The sequence below is a fragment of the Trypanosoma brucei genome, chromosome 4 (genome assembly GCF_000210295.1).
Source record: "Trypanosoma brucei gambiense DAL972 chromosome 4, complete sequence".
Taxonomy (NCBI): Eukaryota; Euglenozoa; class Kinetoplastea; order Trypanosomatida; family Trypanosomatidae; genus Trypanosoma; species Trypanosoma brucei.
The window spans coordinates 647704-666116 of record NC_026737.1 but is presented as its reverse complement, the minus strand read 5'-3'; the positions used below and the strand labels follow the sequence as shown (position 1 = coordinate 666116).

Genomic DNA, 18413 nt, shown 5'->3' with positions numbered 1-18413 from the left:
TCACGAATATACGTACATATTTTCTCACACACGGAGTCCACGCCCTACACCCCAATCTTTAGTTCAGCTAGAAGCAAGAGCCGCGGGCACTACTTACCTCTTCCCTGAACCGATTCATAAGCGTCTCTCTCCTGAAGTTGAGCCAATCCGACACCTGCTCGCTCGCCACGAGTTCTTCGTCATGTAGCAATTCTTCTTCCGCTTTGCATCGTTCCTCACGGGTTCGCAATTCGGTCGGATGGGCGTGTGTGCGCACCAGCGGGCAGAGCTCCTGCAGCTCACTTTGCGCCTCTTCTTTCATTTCCCGCATGGGGCGGGCGTGATCACCGTAGAGTTCCTTTCCTCCTTCATACCGCCTCCTGTGTAACATCTTCTGAACCTTATTGTCAAAGAAGTTTTGCATGTAGTCACCCCGCCCTTTCATGAGGAGTGTCTTATCGCGAAGGACGTCGTGACGTACCCGACGCCAAGCTCGGAACTCCCGCTGAATCTTCGTTGCAGCCCTCTCTCGTCGGTAAACGTTGAATTCTAACTGGCACAAAAGATCCTCACCGGCGCGGCGCCGCTGCACCTCAAACGGACGGAAGCGAAGCGCATCGCTCCACGCCTCCCGCTCGCGCTTCGCCACCTCCTCCACAAACATCCCGATATGATACTTTTCCCGCTCCAGCTCGGCGACGCGAGCCACCTCCTCGGCATCGGAGGGAAGGTAAGCGGGGAGCGTGGCATGCGTAGACAGCGGCTGTTGTTCCTCCACCCCATCCGTAGCCTTCAACTCTAAAAAGCGCATGGTCGAGTAAATGCGATCAATATCTTTCGCACGTTTTGCTACCTGACATCTCAAGAGATGCCCGCGGCCAACACGTTGAATCGTCGTGGCCGCCTCGCGTTCCCGTCGGCGGGTCTCGTTCAGCTTGAAGCGAAGATTATTCATTGCATCGTTGAGGCGACCGAGATACCCCCGCCACGCCCTTTGAATAAGCCGCGCAGAGTACTTCCTTCTCCAGCAAGACACAACGTCGGTGCCACGCATTCGGGCGCGAGCATATGTTTGGCGGAACCACCGCTGAACCTTGATCACTGCTGGTCTGTAGCGCTCTGTTCTAAGCTGCTTCCTTTTTTGCCTCGCAAAGGCACATCGGACGAACTTTTGAATGACAAGAGCGGCATACTCCTGAGGTTCTCTTTCCAGAGTTTCTGCTCGCCTCTGATCCCGTGTAATCGCAATTTCCCGTGAACGCCGCTTGGCTTGGATGCGCCGCCAAGCTGACTGTATTTTGACAATCATTGAACGGAAAAAGTTGTTGTCTCGTTCCTCACGCCGCAAACCCTTTTGCACAGCATAAATAATACACGCTGTTTTTTCCATCCACCTCTTTACACACTTAATGACCGATGGAATACCGACCTCAACGACCGCTGGGGCTGCTTTCTTGCTTTGCTGCTGTGCGAGACGGCTTTCGTAGTCGAGAAGTGCCAGCCGCAACCTTTCCCTTCTTTCCCTATCGGCCGCCCGCTTGTTCAACAACTCGCGCCTTCGTTTGCCGATGTTCTCCCACCACTCAATCCAGACCAATTGGATAGTGGTGGCTGCTCGTACTCTCGTGCGGTGGACAATTTTTTCTAGTGAGCGCTCAAAAATTTCTTTCTTTGCTCGCTCTGCGGCTTCTCTCTCCCAACGCGCTCGGAGAGCCTCTTCTTCTTGCTTCTCCTTTTCAATACGCTGCAGGCGACGCACCGCTGGACTAGTTCCGATAATTTTGCTGATTCCCATCCTCTTTTTTTCACCTTTTTGCTCCGCGTCGCCAACCGCGAACCTACCGGGAGTTCCCTCACCTCCTTCCTTCGCGTCCCGCTGTTTCTCCCTTTCTTTTTTTTCTTCTTCCTCTTCCTCTTCTTCCTCCTCCTCTTCCTCTTCTTCTTCGTCGATGTCAATGTCATCGAAATCATCAAAACCCAAAAGAAGTCTTTCCCTCCTTCTCTGTTCCCTTCGCGAAACAGGATCGTTGGTGGGACCCACACTACCGGGGAACTGGTGTTGCACTGGTTCAGTTGCAGACACAGCAGCGTGTGGAGCAGCTTCCCGATCGCCAAAATGAAGGAATGAGGGCTTCCCCTCAGAGAAGCTTTCACATAGATTGATATATCCGCCACAACAACCGAGTTTCGAGGACTTTTTACTTCCGGTGCTTCTGTTTCGCACATCACTGTCCCGTTCTTCGTTCCTTCTCTCTTTTCCACGGCGCATGCTACCTCGCTTGTTTAAATGTCTGATGCTGCTGGCTCTACTTTGCTTCTGAATCATCTCTTCCTTCCTTTCCTCATTTTTGATCGTTGGCACTACTTGTTCCTCTTCATTAACCGCAGGAACAGCAGGCGGGGTTGCGGTTGCCTCGACTTTCGAAGTTGGGGCTTCCTCCTGAGTCTCCCGCAGAGAAGGCACCGCAGCTTCCACCAGTTCAACTGGTGGTTGCCACCTCCACACCATTTCGTTGGAAAAGGCAGATTTGTCACCACTTGCCGATCCAAGGCTCATCACATTGTCGTTTAGCACCGCAAAAATGGGCGTGAAAGGGGAGGCATCCGAACATTTCTGTGAGTTGTGTGTTGACACGCTCATTTCCTGCACGGCGATGGGCGGGAGCGGAGGTGGAAGATGCGAAGGGGGAGCGGAGGGTCGAGGCGTGACTGGTTCTTCGTCAGTCTCGGATGACACCGCTGACGGAGTTGATTCGCACTCTTCCATTTTCGTCGTTACTACCTTCTTTATCTCACCATAATCCAGTCTTTGTATGGCTTGCTTCACCCGCAGTCGGTCAACGGGTGCTTGAGCGACCGGTGGGAGAGTGGAACCTTTCTGCCCCGTGGCACTCTTGCGCTTGCCTGAAGTAGAGTTACCGCGACTTGTGCGGCTTCCAGAACCCTGCTTTCCCCTTTGTTTAACTGAATATCCAGAACTGACACTACTCTTGGCGCCCGAACTCCCCCGATCTGCGTTGCTGTAGTGGCGTTCTAACAGACCTTCCAGGTGTTGACGTTCGTGCTGGTGCTGCGGCTGCCATGCCGCATCGTTGGCGGATGATAAGGGTTGTGGGGTGGTCCTTGCCTAAGTTTGACTCCGCCTCGCGCAACGCTTTCATAAGAACCGGTGCGGCAGACTGCTTCATTTCACTTGAGGGATGACTTCGTAACGCTATACCATAGTTATGCAGCGCGATGATGTGGAGTAAAGGGTCTCCACCCTCGGCTGTACTGGCGCAGTTACGTGCCATGTTCAGTGCGTCGTCAAATAACCCGAGGTTTAGCATTACAGTTGAGAGATTCAATAGTGTGGAGCAGGTTGGCTGTCCAAAAACTTCTTCCTCTACGCCGCACGCATCTTGCAGATACCGCAAGGCGTCCTGTGGTTGATCAACGCGACGTTGGACGGAACCCATGTTGCTTAGTGTTGTTGCGAAGACAAGCTGCCACGCCTCAAGTTCCTCCTGCTTTGTTGGGTCAGCCGACATCATGATGGCATGACGACAGTTCTGCACCCCTGATTCCGCTAGTTGCAACGCCGTCTGCAACACGTCTTCGCAAGCGCCCATCTTACCTTTATTTAGAAGCGACATAGCCTCCTTGTTCATATTCAATATTGTCTCTGGAGATGAGTCCAACCCCAGGACACCACTACTCATCGAACCGGTGTTCCTATACTTCTGTTCAGTGGCCGTTGTTATTTCTGCCCCGCACATTACATCGAAGTTCCTTGCCTCCACAACGCTACGTGCGTCCGTTTGAATGGAAGGTAAAAGAACAGGCGGCCCAGTCGCTGCAGCTTGATCCATCGGCCTCTTCTGTTTTCGTTTTTGGCCGCCGTTCCCTTGCCGCGGATGGGTGACGCCGTACATGAGTAACTTAACTTGGTGATATGTACAGCTTTTTTTTTTGTTTCAGGACAGGTATTGTGGTACGAAAGATTTCGTGGTGAACAAAATCCAACAACAGAAAGCAGAAAATTGTTGACAAACAAGGCAAATAATAGTACCAAAAAAAAAAAATAGAGATAGAAAGAGAGTGTGTAAACTGTAATTCATTCAGGCAATAGTCGATACAATTTCAATTATTCTCAGCTAACAACATTCCCTTGCAGCCGTACGGTTGAAGGGATCCGAAACAACGAGCACCCACTTTCTTTTTTGTTACTGTTGCTATACAAACAGGATTATTACTACACTCAACTTCCTCTCCCAAGTGTAACAGTGCGTTATTCACGTATCAGAGATGAGGGGGACCCTCACGTACAAAGTGAAAAGTTGGATGAGGCATCAGCCTCCTGCACAGGGGGAGGGAGAGAGTAAACAATAAAAAAAAGAAAAAAGATTTATAGGGGCATTATTCCCCCTTTTACACGTATTGAAAAATAATGACTAGGCATGTTGCATGATATTTCTGCGCAAAACGCTTTCCGTGTTGCTGTGAGAAACAGTGAACCGCATCCTTCCCACTCACCCACGCAAAGAGAAGAAGTAAAGTGCAGCCGTCCACGAATATCAGCCTCACCTTTTTCGTTTACCTTTCTGCTTTTTGCGCTCCAACCGTGCCTTCTCCTTTGCCGCCTTTCTCTTCATGAGAGCCATTTCCTCGAAAGTACGCACATGACCATCCTTTGGAAGCCGGCGCAGCTTCCGTCCAATCCGCAGTTTCTTTCCTTGATTAGGGTTACTGATGTCCACTTCCTCCGTCTCATCGAATCCATCATCCTCATCTCCTACTCCCCGTTCATTTTGCCGCTGCGCATCGCGTGCTTGGCGCAGTGGCCCGAGATCTTCCTCCTCACCAGCGTCCTGAATGCGAAGGTTGCTCTTTTTGGTCCACTTAGAGTACGTCTTCAGCTTTGTCTTGAAGTTTACCGCCTTACCAGCCTCATTCTTCACTCCGCGAAGAAGCGCTTTGGCATCGTTGACATTCATGCGAACGTATCGGTTCTTCTTCTTGCTCCAAGCGTAAACTTGCCGTCGCTGTTGTGCCTCCTGTGCTGTGTCAGCTCCAATGTCAAACGTTGCATCCTTTACCGAGTAGTGGACATCTTCAATGGTGTTGCGCTTGACGTCTTCCATAAAGAACTCGCGGTCGCGGTACTTGTCACTGTTGCACTCCATACCGCCGATTGCACCAGCTCTCGAGTTGCTATGGTACGCGGCACGCGCTGGAAAAACCGTGATGCCATCGACATCATCGTTCTCCTCACCGTTGACTGCCTCTCTTTCACGCTTCTTCCGCTCCTGTGCTTTCAAGAGAAGCGATTCGGCGAGTGAAAGCTTTCTTCCCATAGTCGAGCTGCCCTTCACCGCCCCATTCTTGCGAGCCACCATTGAAACACAGTTTTCAGATTCGTGCTTTCCCTGCTTTTTATCGCTTCCAGTGTCAACTTTTTCACTCCCCTCTTTATCCTCACCCCTCTGTCGTTGCTCCCTCCAGAGAGATTGAACGGTAACTGGTTTCTTGATTTCCATCATTTTCTCTCCATGGACGATCTCCAACAGAGACTCCTTCGCCTTGAAACGTTTCAGCCCAACACGCGCCTCGTCAGCGGCGATTTCCTTTTTTTCCAACCGTTCCACAAATATTGGATGAAGTGGCGTACTATCAAACTGATATTCACTCTGCCGCGCCGTTTGAATGCCATCGTGTGTAGCCTTCTTCTTTGTGCGGGCAAACTTCTTATGAGCGTTTTCTACTACCTTTGTCATGCCCTTAAGTTCCACATCGTTCTGCACGAGCCGTCGAATGAAATCCAGCTCAAGCTGCAGCGCGTCCTCCGGCATACGACCGTAGCAGCCGTCATCAGCAGTAAAGAGAAGGTCCCCAGGTTCTTTCCGGCATTGCAATGGTCGGTTAAGAAATGCCATGAGGTCTACGTAGTGGGGGAAGTCCTCAAAGGTTAGGATAGAGTACGCCGCCCCGGAGCGACCGGCGCGCGCTACGCGACCAACTCGATGCACAAACAACTTGGGTGTTGGTGCGAAAGAGAAGTTAACTACGTTGTCCAGCAGAGGGAGGTCTAAACCGCGGGCGGCGACATCTGTCACGATCATAACACTCGTCTCCCGCTTGGCAAAGGCACGAACGGCATTGCGGCGCCCCTCCTGATCCATCTGTCCGTGTACGGCGCTGCAAGAGATATGGTAAGCCTCCATGATTGCCTCCAGGTAGTCTACATGGAATTTAGACTCCACGAATACAAGGGCCTGCTTCTCCGCACTTTCGCTCTTTTTGTCACTGGCTTCAATGCCAATCACTTTCTTCAACAGCACAATGAGTGCCGCAATTTTTTCGTCATTTCGCACAAAAAAGGCACTCTGTTTGAGTTTATCACTCAGTTTCATTTCCGCATCTAGGCGGAGGACCACAGGGTTGTGGAGACCGGCATTGGTAAACTCTGCGAGAACACTAGGCATTGTTGCAGAGAAAAGTGACCGCTGGCAAGACTCCGGAATCTTCTGCATAATGGCAACAATTTGTGGTTGCAGACCAAGCTCAAACAAGCGATCAGCCTCGTCTAACACTATGGATTTCACCATGGAAAGTTGCAGTGAAGCTTCCTCCATAATGTGTAATATACGTCCGGGTGTTGCCACTACGATATCTGGGTTGGATGCCAACATCTCAAACTGTTGTTCCAAGGAGTTACCCCCAACAAGTGCTACGAATCGGAGATCCAAGAACTTGCTAATCTGAATACCGAAGCGGAGGATTTGCATGCTTAACTCACGTGTGGGAGACAGGATGAGCCCGCGAACTCCAACAATTTTGCTGTGTGCCTTCAGTAAATGAAGCATAGGAATGAGGAAGGCCGCCGTTTTTCCCGATCCCGTTCGGGCCATGGCAACAATGTCGTTTCCCTGCATCATTGGCGGTATGGCTCTGCGCTGAATGGGTGTTGGCACGTTGTAGCCAAGTCTCAAAATGCCATCGAGAAGAGGTTTTTCAAGACCGAACGACTGAAAGCCGCCACCACGTTTTTTTTGCTGCTGCTGCTGCTCTTCCGCTACCTCCATGGCAGACTCCCACGTACCTACACCTTTCATTTCGTTGCTGCTACCACCTCACAAAACTGTGCGCACACAACAATAAAAACGGAAACGAATACAGGGCGAAAGAGAACATAGTGTAATGGGGGAGCTCATGTGCTTGTGTTTGTGAATTAGACAGGACAAGATCAAAAGTAAAAGCACCATGCACTTAACATTTTTTCTTCTTTCTTCAACGTGATGCAACTCTTCCCTCTCCCACCAGCAAGAGACGAAGTGAGGAAGTTGACGAGGCCTCGTCTTCTGGTGTGACCAACACCCACTCAGCGCAGGAGCTTCCGCCACCCTTCTGCATGCAATAATCACAGAACGAAGAAAAAACACTTCACCGCGTCACATCCACACAGTGTCCCGCGCGGGAGCGTCAGCCTCCCATGCCCCAATTTTTTATGCAACGAGGATGCATTAATTGACACCAAGTTCTGTCAACCACTCAACAGTGCTTTAGCAAATACCAGAATTTTGCCAAGTCGGTCAGGTGTGTGTCTTATTGTGCTCCGTTACATTCTTCTTATTCGCTGTAAATAGAAGATATCTCAGGTAAACGTCAGCCACACGCTGACTGTACGACAATCGCGTAACAAAGTACCAAAACGAAATGACAGGGGTACTTCAAACCATCCTGCGTCGTTATCTGAGAAACCAGTAGAAACAAACCCCACCACGAACTCTTTTTTTTTTGTCCCTTGCGCGCGCATACGCGTCCGTTTCACCTCCGCAAACTAAGTGGCCGTGGGATAAATGTTCGGCTTGACATCCACCTCCGCGTGGCGACGCTCCTCTGCGCTTGTTAGCGCAATCATCGCCTTCGCTTGCGTTGCCGCTGTAAGCAACCCCCGCATAATATCATTTGCTTCCTCCTCGGTTTTTGGCGTCAGGTCTGGACGACCTCGTAGCGCTGCCCCTGTTGCCTTTTCCACAGTGTACACTTCCACAGCGCTCATATATGGCGGACTCGCTGAATGTGTCGCAGCGGAGGATGTTGCACCAAAACGCCCAACCGCTTTGACGGGGTCGCCACGGTAGCGGTATGGACAATAAGCAGACGGTGGGTAAATGGTGCGAAGCAAAAGCCCTGGTGCCGCTCGCGGTTCGTACGGATCTATCAATGCGTCGGTCTCTGCGCTAAGTAAAGGGGTGGCGCCAAGCTGCACGAGTTGTTTTAAGATGTCCGTCATATCGTCAGTTGTTGGATCTCTCTCCTCCGTTGCGGCATCGCCGTCAGCAGGTGTGATAAGATCGTACGTCATCTCATCGACGTCGCCACTGGCACTTGACACTTCGGGGAGAACCTCAAAAGGAAGCGTGGCCACAACGAGACCGCTAGCCCGGTTTTTCAATGAAAAACCCACAAACTCTCCCGTCAGGCCGAATGATGTGCATATATCCCTCAGCGTGACGGTTGCATCGGGAACCTCTACAAACTGCTCGCCGTAGTACACCACGCCGCGCATCGCACTGACGCGAACCCCACGATACTATTGTTGTCGTGTGCATGTAATGGAGAACAATTTCAGAAGGTAAAAACAAATGCAACATAATATGGGAAGTGCAGTGACAAGACGCAGCAGCTTGACGGGCGCCTCCCGAAAAGTGACAGTGATGGGTGGCCTAATTTCATGCAACGTCTTCCCAGGACCAAAAATCCCAGGGCCAATCAGCTATCCAGTCAGCTAAACTGATGGATCAAAAGAAAAAGAAAAAAAAGTGGTCCGATCAGGTGTAAACACAAAATTTCCCCCTTTGTCCGACTGCCTTCTTTCCTTTATCACCTTTTTTTTTAATTTTCAAAGTGACAGGAATAAGGCCCAAGAATGGACAGCAGCATGTGCTCCGGGAAAATGTTGTACTGATCTAACATTTGCCTCAATCCGCTGACCTGCGATGCTCGTTTCAACTTCCAAAGGCACCATTCAAAAAAGAAAAAAAAAGTGAGAAAAAGATTCATCTCAACGCGGTCATTCCCCCCCTTTGCCTCCGTGGGCTGGCGACATGTCAACAGCCGATCGACCCGAAAACTGTACAACGCCTTTAAACCCGTAAGATGCAAAACTGAGAAAAAAAAAGAGAAGGTCAATACGGTTGAAAGTTGCTGGCCATATCGCTCTGGTCAGGTGTAGACACATGTGGGACTTGACACCCACGGGGACCGATGTGGCCTTGAAGTCCGCAGTATTGCCAAACACAATAAGTATTCAAAATGATCAAAGAATAAAGCCGAGGGTCGGGGAAGGGGGGAAATCTGCCCACCTGCCGTGGTGTGTAACCGACCGCAAACAACTGTAAATGACCGTAATACCAAAGGTGAAGAGTATACAAATTTACATCAAGTGACTGAGAGCTATTCGGAAAAAACAACAACAACAAAAAACGCCTTCTGAAACCATGCGGCGCATCAGATGTCTATAAAAAACATTGAGGAAGAGAAGTACGTGCGCGCGTGTGTGGGTTAGGGGTCGAAGGTGACGAGTTTCGCTCCTTGGGATGACATCATACAATTCAAAACTAGCACAAAAACACACAAGAGAGACATGTGTAAAACACATTTACATGCCGTCACCGTCCACTATCACCGGTGGGAGCACCCAATAATGAGTTAGAGTTCTATCCTTCCCCTCCCAAAGTGCTCAGTCTTCCTTCTTTACGTCAACTCGTAGTTTCCTCTACAACCTCCTCGCTTCCTCATCCCAACCGCTTGTCGTATTTGTTTGTTCTGCATTTTCCCCCTTTTTTTCTTTTCCCGCTCTCCTCCCATCCTTTCCTCTCTTTCTCGTAAGAGCTTTCTCTTACAATAAACTGAGTACTGCGGAGGCAACGTGGAGTTGTCTCGCCAACGACGAGGGTGCCAGATCCCCGCCTTCCAGCTCGCTTTTGTCTGAAGATGACATGGCGAGTGGGCTGTAGGCCCGCTGCTCGCTGCCATCCAAAAATGATGCGTGACCATCTCGGCCCTTTGCCGCCCTTGAGCGCCGTGAGGCCGGCGATTCGGGGATCGTAGAATTGCTTACCTCCGTCTGCTGCTGTAACGATGCGGAGTGGGGCGACGAAACATGGGGATTACGAAGGAGACTTGTGGCATTCGCAAGGTCAACAACACACTTAACGGAGGCGTTTGCCTCAGAGCTCACAGCAGCAAGGTTTTCTAATATACTTTGGTAGTGAACAGGCGCAACTTCAGAACGCAGTACTTGCGCGAACACTGCTCCCGGTAATTCTTGAGAGTTCCTGCGATTCTTTGACTTCCGCTTATCGCCTTTCGTTTTCGCAGCCCGCCGGGCACCGAAAAACCGTAAAAGCGAGGCGCCACCTGACAAATGAATGGCTCCCGCTGGGGCATCGGTGTCACATGACGATGGCCTTGGAGAAACGCGCTTGGAAGTTCTAGTCTTCCTAGAACACACGGACGTGGCTTCCCCGTACAATGAATGTGTTCCCGGACGCAATCTAGCACCAAAAAGGGGACAAAAGCAACCAATATCTACCAGCAACTCCCACGGATCCATTCCCTCGACCTCTCGCACGTCGGTGATTGCCGCTGATGACTCCGTTGCCTTCGCTGTCGGTACATCTTCTGTTTCCATCAGCAGCTGCCGCAATTCATTGCGTCGCCCGTACCCAACTTTAGCGCGGTTTAGCGCATCACGGCACTCTTCCTCCACTTCAAACCTAAAGAGGGGCTCAAGGTCCTCTCGAAGTGGGCATAACCCTTCTGCGGAGTCGGAGCTCTCTGAAGGCACCAAGTGCCCGCCAATCGTACAGCCTGCGTTCACAAAACTACGGGCAGCTCCTGGAAGCATTGAGATCGCTAACCGCCCTTTCGAAGAGGAATTCAATCCCCAAACAATATACATCATTCGTGCGGCAAGCGAGAGATGCAAAAGTGAACAGGAGGCTGCCTCATCCTCCACAGACCAACTGTGCTCTCTCAGTAATGCAGATTCTCTCGCAAAATCTTTTTTAGATACCACCTCTGCGCATATTACTAGCGGTGCATCAACGTATTGTTCCTGCCGGATATCATCCTCATGTCGCAGCAAGTCACAGTAGTTAAGGAAATGTTTGGCCACTATGTTGCTTTCTTTGGGAGCGAAAGACAACTTCCGAAGAACGGCTTCAAAACCCGCCCGAAGCGCCGGGAATGGCAAGATGCCATCCGAATCCACCACTGGAGTGGGAATGGTGCGTCCATCACGAACCACACATGAACCAAGGATGACATTCATGTATGCCTCTTGTTGCTCAAGGTACGTATCGATGGTTAATCTAAGGTATTCGTTATGGAAGTGAGATGGCGTACCAAACCGCGAATCCACAGTGAAGAGGTCGGTGTATCGCAAAAGAGAGGAGGGCTGATCCATTGCAATGGCAAACCGCAGGCGGCGGATGTGCTTGTTCATGGGCGGCAATTGGCCAACACGTGTGAAGGGGCCCACATCATTTGCGTCATTCCCACCATGGCCACCCTTCATTGCAGCGTCAAGAAGCGAGGAGCGGACACTTCCGGAACAGGAGAGGGCGTATGTGGCAAAGCAATGCTTATGCAGTATTGCAATAAACGTCTCAATGGCAATCAGTGACCGGGAACCGGGAAGTATATCTAAACGACATCTCGCCTTATGTCTGTCGCAACGCCGCCCGCCGAGAGACCTTCGCTCCTTGTATTTCTTAAATGCATGCAAAAGGGACGAAAATGGAGCCAGCATGTGCTGCAACTTTTCGTCGATGCGCTTCCACTGTTTCGGGACGGAGAGTGCGTCTGATGTTTCGGTGGTATCGTCGGCCTTAGGTGACCGCACAGAAGTATTGGTGGCACTGGCCTCAGGCTTTTCGGTATTCCTGTTGAGACAAGCCAGGATGTCATGTTTCAACTTCGTCAAGTAGCAAGGGGTCGGCTCCTGCCCGGCCTCTTGCTTCTCCTTGTTCCCCTCATTTTCCCCTACGGCTCCCGGAAGTATAACACCATACCCTTCTCCATCACTATCAGCCTCCATGCAAGTGTCTTCCTCAGCTAGAGGGGCCTCGTCGACCATCACTGCCACCTTGCGCAGTGTCTCCGCTGGCGAATCAGTGAAAAGTAATTCCGTTGTAGCTTCGTCCGGGCATTGCTGTTCAGCGCCGTCGCACGTTTTGTCTTCGGGTGCGTTCCGGGTCCCCCTGAGGCTCTCGCAAATAACGTTATCGCATTCGGTGCGCATGGCCTCCATGCTGGCGTAGAAGTTGATGGCAACCAACTCAGGTAACTGCTGATGTGCGACCAGGTGGAAGAGGCGGAAATCCGAGTCCACATCCTTGTATTCCTCCGCGTAGTAGTAAAGTGCGAAGAGCAGCTCACGGGCCTGAGGGGAAAGTGGAACTGGCGTCTCCGACCCGTTTTCTTCTTTTTGAAAGATGAAGGGAAGGCACATGCGTGGGTTGGCAGGCGCTCCCTCGAGGTTGAGCACCACACCACGAACAAAGACGGGACCCACAAGCTTGGGCGCACTCTCCTCTTCCCCTTTCGGAGCCTTATAGGGGCAAAGGCGGCGCACGTATTCAACAAGAGCAGCCAAGAAAGTGGGAAATTTAATGCTTTCATCCATGTCATTTGCCCCACTCTCTATGTCCACGTCAACTGAAATATCAAGTGCAGCCGCCTTTTCCCTTGCAGCTATGTATTCTTCACGCCGACGCTCCGTTTCCCGCTTGTACTGCGTCAAACGCTCTCCCCAGAAGCAATATATGAGGTAGCGGAGAGTGAGTTGGTCGTACTGTCCACTGTTGGGTATATCTTCATCGACAATCACTTCCCCGGGTGCTGCGCCATTCTGCGGTGGCAGCAGCACAGTTGCGAGCGTCAGGAGCGGTAGACTGCGCCGCGGTCGATCATGAGTTAGCTCCCCAGAGAGCATAATGCTTGTGTTGGGAGTCCGGTTGCCGCCGGTAGCAGAAAAGTAGCTAATAGAATGCATCCCCCTCCAGCATGGTACTGCGAAGGGGAAAGTATCATTGGCCACCGGTAGGCCCCTTCGCTTTCCCTGAACGTGTTCTGTTATCAATCTGTACACAAGCTGTGGGCTGTAAGCATCGGCCAACTTCCCTCCTGCTGCCGTGCGTCGGAAATAGAGGGGGATACTTGTATCGTATGCCACCTCGTCAACGTGACCCACACTCGCCAAGCGGCATTGAAGACGTGAGAAAAGAAACATGGACCACACGTTATTCTCGGAGAGAAGATAGTCTACGTAGGAGTGCTGGCCCCTAAGGGTTTGCAACTCATTCAAGCACCACAAAATCTTTTCGTACCGCTCTTCCATGGAGTCTTGTCGAAGCTTTAGTTTCTCGATGAAGTCGTCGCGCCGCTTGATTCGACGCTCCAGCCTCTCAATGAAGGAAAAGGCATCCGTCAGGTAGCGGTGTGAGACACGATTTTCCTTCTCTGCACTCTCCAAAGAACGCCTTGTCTCCTGCAACGACTTCTCCGTTTCTCTCCAGAGCTGCGACATGTGCGTATACTCCCTCTTGAGCTCTACGTACTGCGATGCCTGCATTCGGCGTGTTTGATCTGTTGGACCCCGCCCGCCGTGAGCCTTTTCATTAATGTTAATTTCATTAGCACGGCGTTTCCACCGCTCCGCCTCGCGTGTTAGACCATCAACCTGCTGACTCAGTTCATTAATCTTTGCATTTTGTTGACGATTTCTCTCTTCCAAACTCTCTAGCTCAGTCGCGAACCGATTACTTTCCTGCTGTAGCTCATGAAGGCGAATACACTTTGCGTTGTACGCCGCCTCGACTTGGTGAAGTTGACTTCTGAGAAATGATATTTCGTATCCTGCACCATCAATGAGCAACTTTGCTCCATATTCACTGGACACATCCGGTCCTGACTGCGTATTGACGGAAAAATGCACTCGAGACTTTTCGCGATAACGTCCGCCATCGGTTTTTACACTCTTTTCTTCCCAATCATTCAAGGGACTCATAGTCGAGGGCGAACCCTTCTCTTCGCCATCTTCCATTGGCAGCTGCCGCTCCTGAATTGTCAGGAGATTTCTATTTCGTTCAAGTAGTGAAAATAGTCCTGTGGATCCATCAACCAGCTTCGCGCTCCCGAGCCCAAACATGCCGTTGGGGCCAAACGCCGCATCCAAGTTTACCGCCGCATCTACGGAGCGTGGCGTGACCACCCAATTGGAGCATTTACCGAGGAAAGAAGTACCGACTTTGTTATTCTCCGGCACCGTGTTGGCAATGGAAGGGAGTGATACGCTGGAAACAGGGACGGTGGTGGATGTCAGCAGGGCGCTTTCCGACGCTTTCACACGCATAACGTACATTAGTTCTCGATCTAGCATAGCACGTACATCGCTGCCGTACACGTCGGGATGTGAAAGGAAATGACGAATACAAGTGTGGAGAGCATGTACCGGTTCCATAACACTACCCTCAGCACGGAATTGGGAAACAACACTACTTGTTGACGCTTTAACCAAGCCGGCCTTACGGACAATGGGTTGCGCATAATCACTGAGTGGTAGCGGATGGTTCGTCTGGGGTACAGTAGTGGTTTTGGGTTTTTCTTGCCTGTTTATACCCTGAAGCGCTTCGCAGTGAGACGGCGGTAAAGTTACCTCAAATCTGGAGTCCGTGCCTTTAAACGACATCGCTGAAAGGTAGGGATTGACGCTGTGCATATCTGACGTCCGCTTGATTGTCGGATGATCGTGCGTTACACTATTTTTTTTTTTTGACAAAAAAAAATGGGAAACAAACGAAGAAAAATCAACTTGAAGAGAGCGGCAGCAACAAAGTGCAATGATCATCCCTATACGTAAGCGTGCGTGTAATGTCTTTGGCTGGTGCTCGTATGAGCCAACGACAACAACAACAACATGATGCAAAGGAAACTGATAAAAGTAAAATGGAAAAAGAGGTGAGGGAAAACAACCAAAGGGCCCCATCTCCCCACCGCCCTCTTCACCCCCCCCCAAAAAAAAAACAACAACCTCACAAATAATTCACAGAGAAAAAAAAATAATACCAAACCCCATTGGAGCTAACGCAGTAACCACCGGAACGTGGTGAAGGCTGTGAACCAAAAGCAAAACAACCACAGCAACGGAACACACGGTGGCAAGCCTTCAGCACCATGCAAAACAAACGACTTCAAGTCGGTATTCCTTCTTCGCTTTCTTTTTTTTTTTTAAAAAAAATTGTTATTTCTTATCATTACCTCCCCCATGCACAGTTGATATGTTAAGCACATTGTGCCATTTATGAAGGAGCATATCCTTCTCCACATGGCGTGAGATACATTTTCACTCAAACCTTGCAAATTTCATTCTTTGTTATCCCTTTATTATGTGTCATATGGGTTCCACTATCATCTAATCCTAATAAAACAATCCTTCGTAGCAGCGCAACGCAAGTGCGCAAAAGAAAGGCGTGCACCGAAACAGAAAAGAAAGGTAATAATCAGGAAGAAAATACATCGGCGTGGTGTATGAAATAAGGCAACACATTTATTTTTTTTTTAAAAGTTGGATGTAGGCCTAATGAAACACAACTTCACATACGCAGTCTTGTGGCAGAGTATAATGTCACTCACATAAGGCGCACGCCCACATGCTTTCTTTCAGCTAATCAGACGAATAGCACAACACATACAAACACACACATTTATATGCATTTAAACATTTCGTAACCCTTCGGTAAGAAATGACCATAATGGCAACCGTAGGCTCTCTAACTACACTCTTTGAATTACTATTGCTCTGACATTCCTTCAATTCTAGTAATTTCCATGTCCCTCCCTTTTACATACGCATACAATACATAAATAAATATGTGTATATACGTATAGTTTTTGAACTTTTAAAGTCACTTTCTTTTCTTTTTTCTTTCTTTCTCACGCTGCACATAATTTTTGATTATATAAATAAAAAAAACATGTAACCCGCCCTTATTTATCACCCTCATTATAACGCGTGAGCCCAGTTGGGTACTAAACGCTTTGATATTTAAGAAGAAAACAAAGACAAAGCATAAAAAAGAAGAGAGAAAGAGAGGGAAAAGATAACGTTTGTGTCAGTGGTTGAAACGAACTATAGGAGAGAAACATAAATAGAAAGTGAATAATAACATTAACATTAGTAGTAGTAATGAGAAGAAGAAGAAAAGGGACGAATCACCGCTTGGTGAAAAACTGTGTACGGTAGCACCGGATGTGAAGAATGGTGGGATCTTTTAAATAACCTCACCATACATGTTATCTATAATTTAACTATACAAATAGTGATGAAACCCATCATCTTCTTTTATTGATCGCCTGTTGCATTTTTATCCCCTTCCTTTCTTCCTCTCCATTTCCTAGTCACAATACGACGGGCGTACATATGTGTACAAATATACAAATAAACATGTATACGCATTTATATCTTTTTTTTCTTTTTCCTTCTTTTTCCTACTCAAGTTATACCGAAACCAATACATTTGGAGTGTCAATCATGAAATGGGGAGGAGGAAAGGGGGGGGGGGAAAAGAGAACGCAAGAAGGAAGGTTGCATTTTTAGTGGCACACTCAAAAAGGTTTCATGGCGTCAGCGTAAGTGTGTACAGAGCAACGCGTCCACACGTAACTGCCGCATGTATATGTTCGTTTAAACGCAGTGCCGAGTTGTCTTTTGTTTTTTTTCCGTGTTTATGTATATATAAATAAATAAATAAATAAATAAATAAATAAATAAATAAATATATATATATATATGCGTGTGTGTGTTCCTTGTTTTATTTTCTAATTATTTTTCATTTATTTTTTTCTTTGTGTTTTTCTTTTCGCCACTCATCTTGGAAATCTACTGCTATTACCATAATCACCACTACCGTCCTCCATTATGCAACCAAATCTGAAGAAATAATACATGCGTATAATATCGAAGGATAAAAAAACAAAAATATCAAAACAACGACGACAACAACAACAACAACAACAAAAATGGATGAAGATCGGAAATATTCCTTGGAAATAAGAATGTGAAGATGAACGACCGAAACAAAAAAGAGGAAAGAAAAAAGAAAAGAGAGAAAAGAAAAGAAAAAAAAAACCGGTACCAACGCCACGTCCGGCCAGAGAACAAATCGGTAAGCAGAAAGTGCTTGTTTTCTGTCCGGACTTGACATCAGGTGAGGTCCACTTGGAAGTAATAAAAGAGAAGAAAAAACAAAAGAAACAATCAGACGATCTGCTCGGATGAGTAGTGCTAATGGGTAAAAGGGATGGGGGAAAAAAATTTGTGGGGCAGATCGAAAAACACTCTTTTTTTTTTTCGATAACCTCGTGGGGTCATGAGATGAACCGGAAAAAAAAAGATAAAAAACGAAATTAAAAGAGAGACCAATAACAACTACAACAATAATAATAACAACAATAATACTAATACTACTACTAATAATAATGTTAGCAAGAATTTCTTATGAAGAGTGGTGGAGAACCCTTCATCATTATCGTTATTACTATTAATAAAGTGATATGAGTACAACACGCATTTTTCGGCTACATACACACATATATGTATACAAATAAATATATATGGACATACGCGGTATCAACACCTTTTATCCAGGTTTTTTTCCCCCACTCACTCCAGCATCCTTTTAGGCGCACGCCCTAGTGAATGAAGAAACGTTGACAAAAACAAATGGTACCACCCGACATGTGAAGAGGAAAAACGAAAAAAAAAATCACCTGAAAGAGGGAACGAACCAAAAGCTGCAACAATCAAACGAATTCAAACGCAGAGCCGACCGTTAGGATATAGAAAAACTAGAAAAAAAAAGTCTAAAAATAACCAATGCCAAACCAACAACAACAAGAAAATGGCATAAGCAAATCAACGGTGATTTGTAACGACCGACGCCATACTCATTGTGACAATAAATATTACTATTTCTCTCCTTATTCTTCTCTCCTTCCCATCATCCATATATATATATATATCACCTGCACACCCATCATTTGTTCTCACATCCTTTTATCATTGCCACTTACTCTGACAGCTCATCAACGCCATTTTTTGCCTTTCCCCATCTTCCTATTCCAATGCCATTTCCTTCTTTCTTGACATTTATTTATTCCTTCCATTGCTTCAGTGAATTATCATCTTTCCTATTTATTCCATTTTCTTTCGCCTTCTTCTTGGTACCTCTTGACATTATTATCCATGGTGTCACACTAAATAACGCATATCTTTATCCGTTCCTCTCTCTATCTTCTCTTTCCTCCGAGTTTGCACTCGTTCCACCCCAGCTCGCTCACTATTTTTTTTTGAGTTTGGTGCCTGTCTACCCCTTTCTAGTGTG

At 48.2% G+C, this 18413-nt stretch overlaps 4 protein-coding genes across 4 annotated transcripts; all 4 read right to left on the bottom strand.

Moving 5' to 3' along the window:
• Positions 1-67: 67 nt before the first annotated feature.
• TbgDal_IV2590 (hypothetical protein, conserved) lies at positions 68-3893 on the bottom strand (the record flags this gene model as incomplete). Its single annotated transcript, XM_011774545.1, is given in 2 exon segments — positions 68-2968; positions 2967-3893. Coding segments are annotated over 2 exon segments (3828 nt in total).
• Positions 3894-4541: 648 nt separating this feature from the next.
• On the bottom strand, positions 4542-7073 carry TbgDal_IV2580 (ATP-dependent DEAD/H RNA helicase, putative; the record flags this gene model as incomplete). Its single annotated transcript, XM_011774544.1, has 1 exon — positions 4542-7073. One exon carries the CDS (start codon positions 7071-7073, stop codon positions 4542-4544), a length of 2532 nt encoding a protein of 843 aa, XP_011772846.1.
• Positions 7074-7798: 725 nt separating this feature from the next.
• On the bottom strand, positions 7799-8530 carry TbgDal_IV2570 (hypothetical protein, conserved; the record flags this gene model as incomplete). The annotated part of the gene is made up of 1 exon (XM_011774543.1): positions 7799-8530. The coding sequence occupies one exon, from the start codon at positions 8528-8530 to the stop codon at positions 7799-7801; it is 732 nt and encodes a 243-aa protein (XP_011772845.1).
• Positions 8531-9862: 1332 nt separating this feature from the next.
• On the bottom strand, positions 9863-14878 carry TbgDal_IV2560 (hypothetical protein, conserved; the record flags this gene model as incomplete). The annotated part of the gene is made up of 1 exon (XM_011774542.1): positions 9863-14878. The coding sequence occupies one exon, from the start codon at positions 14876-14878 to the stop codon at positions 9863-9865; it is 5016 nt and encodes a 1671-aa protein (XP_011772844.1).
• Positions 14879-18413: the final 3535 nt, after the last annotated feature.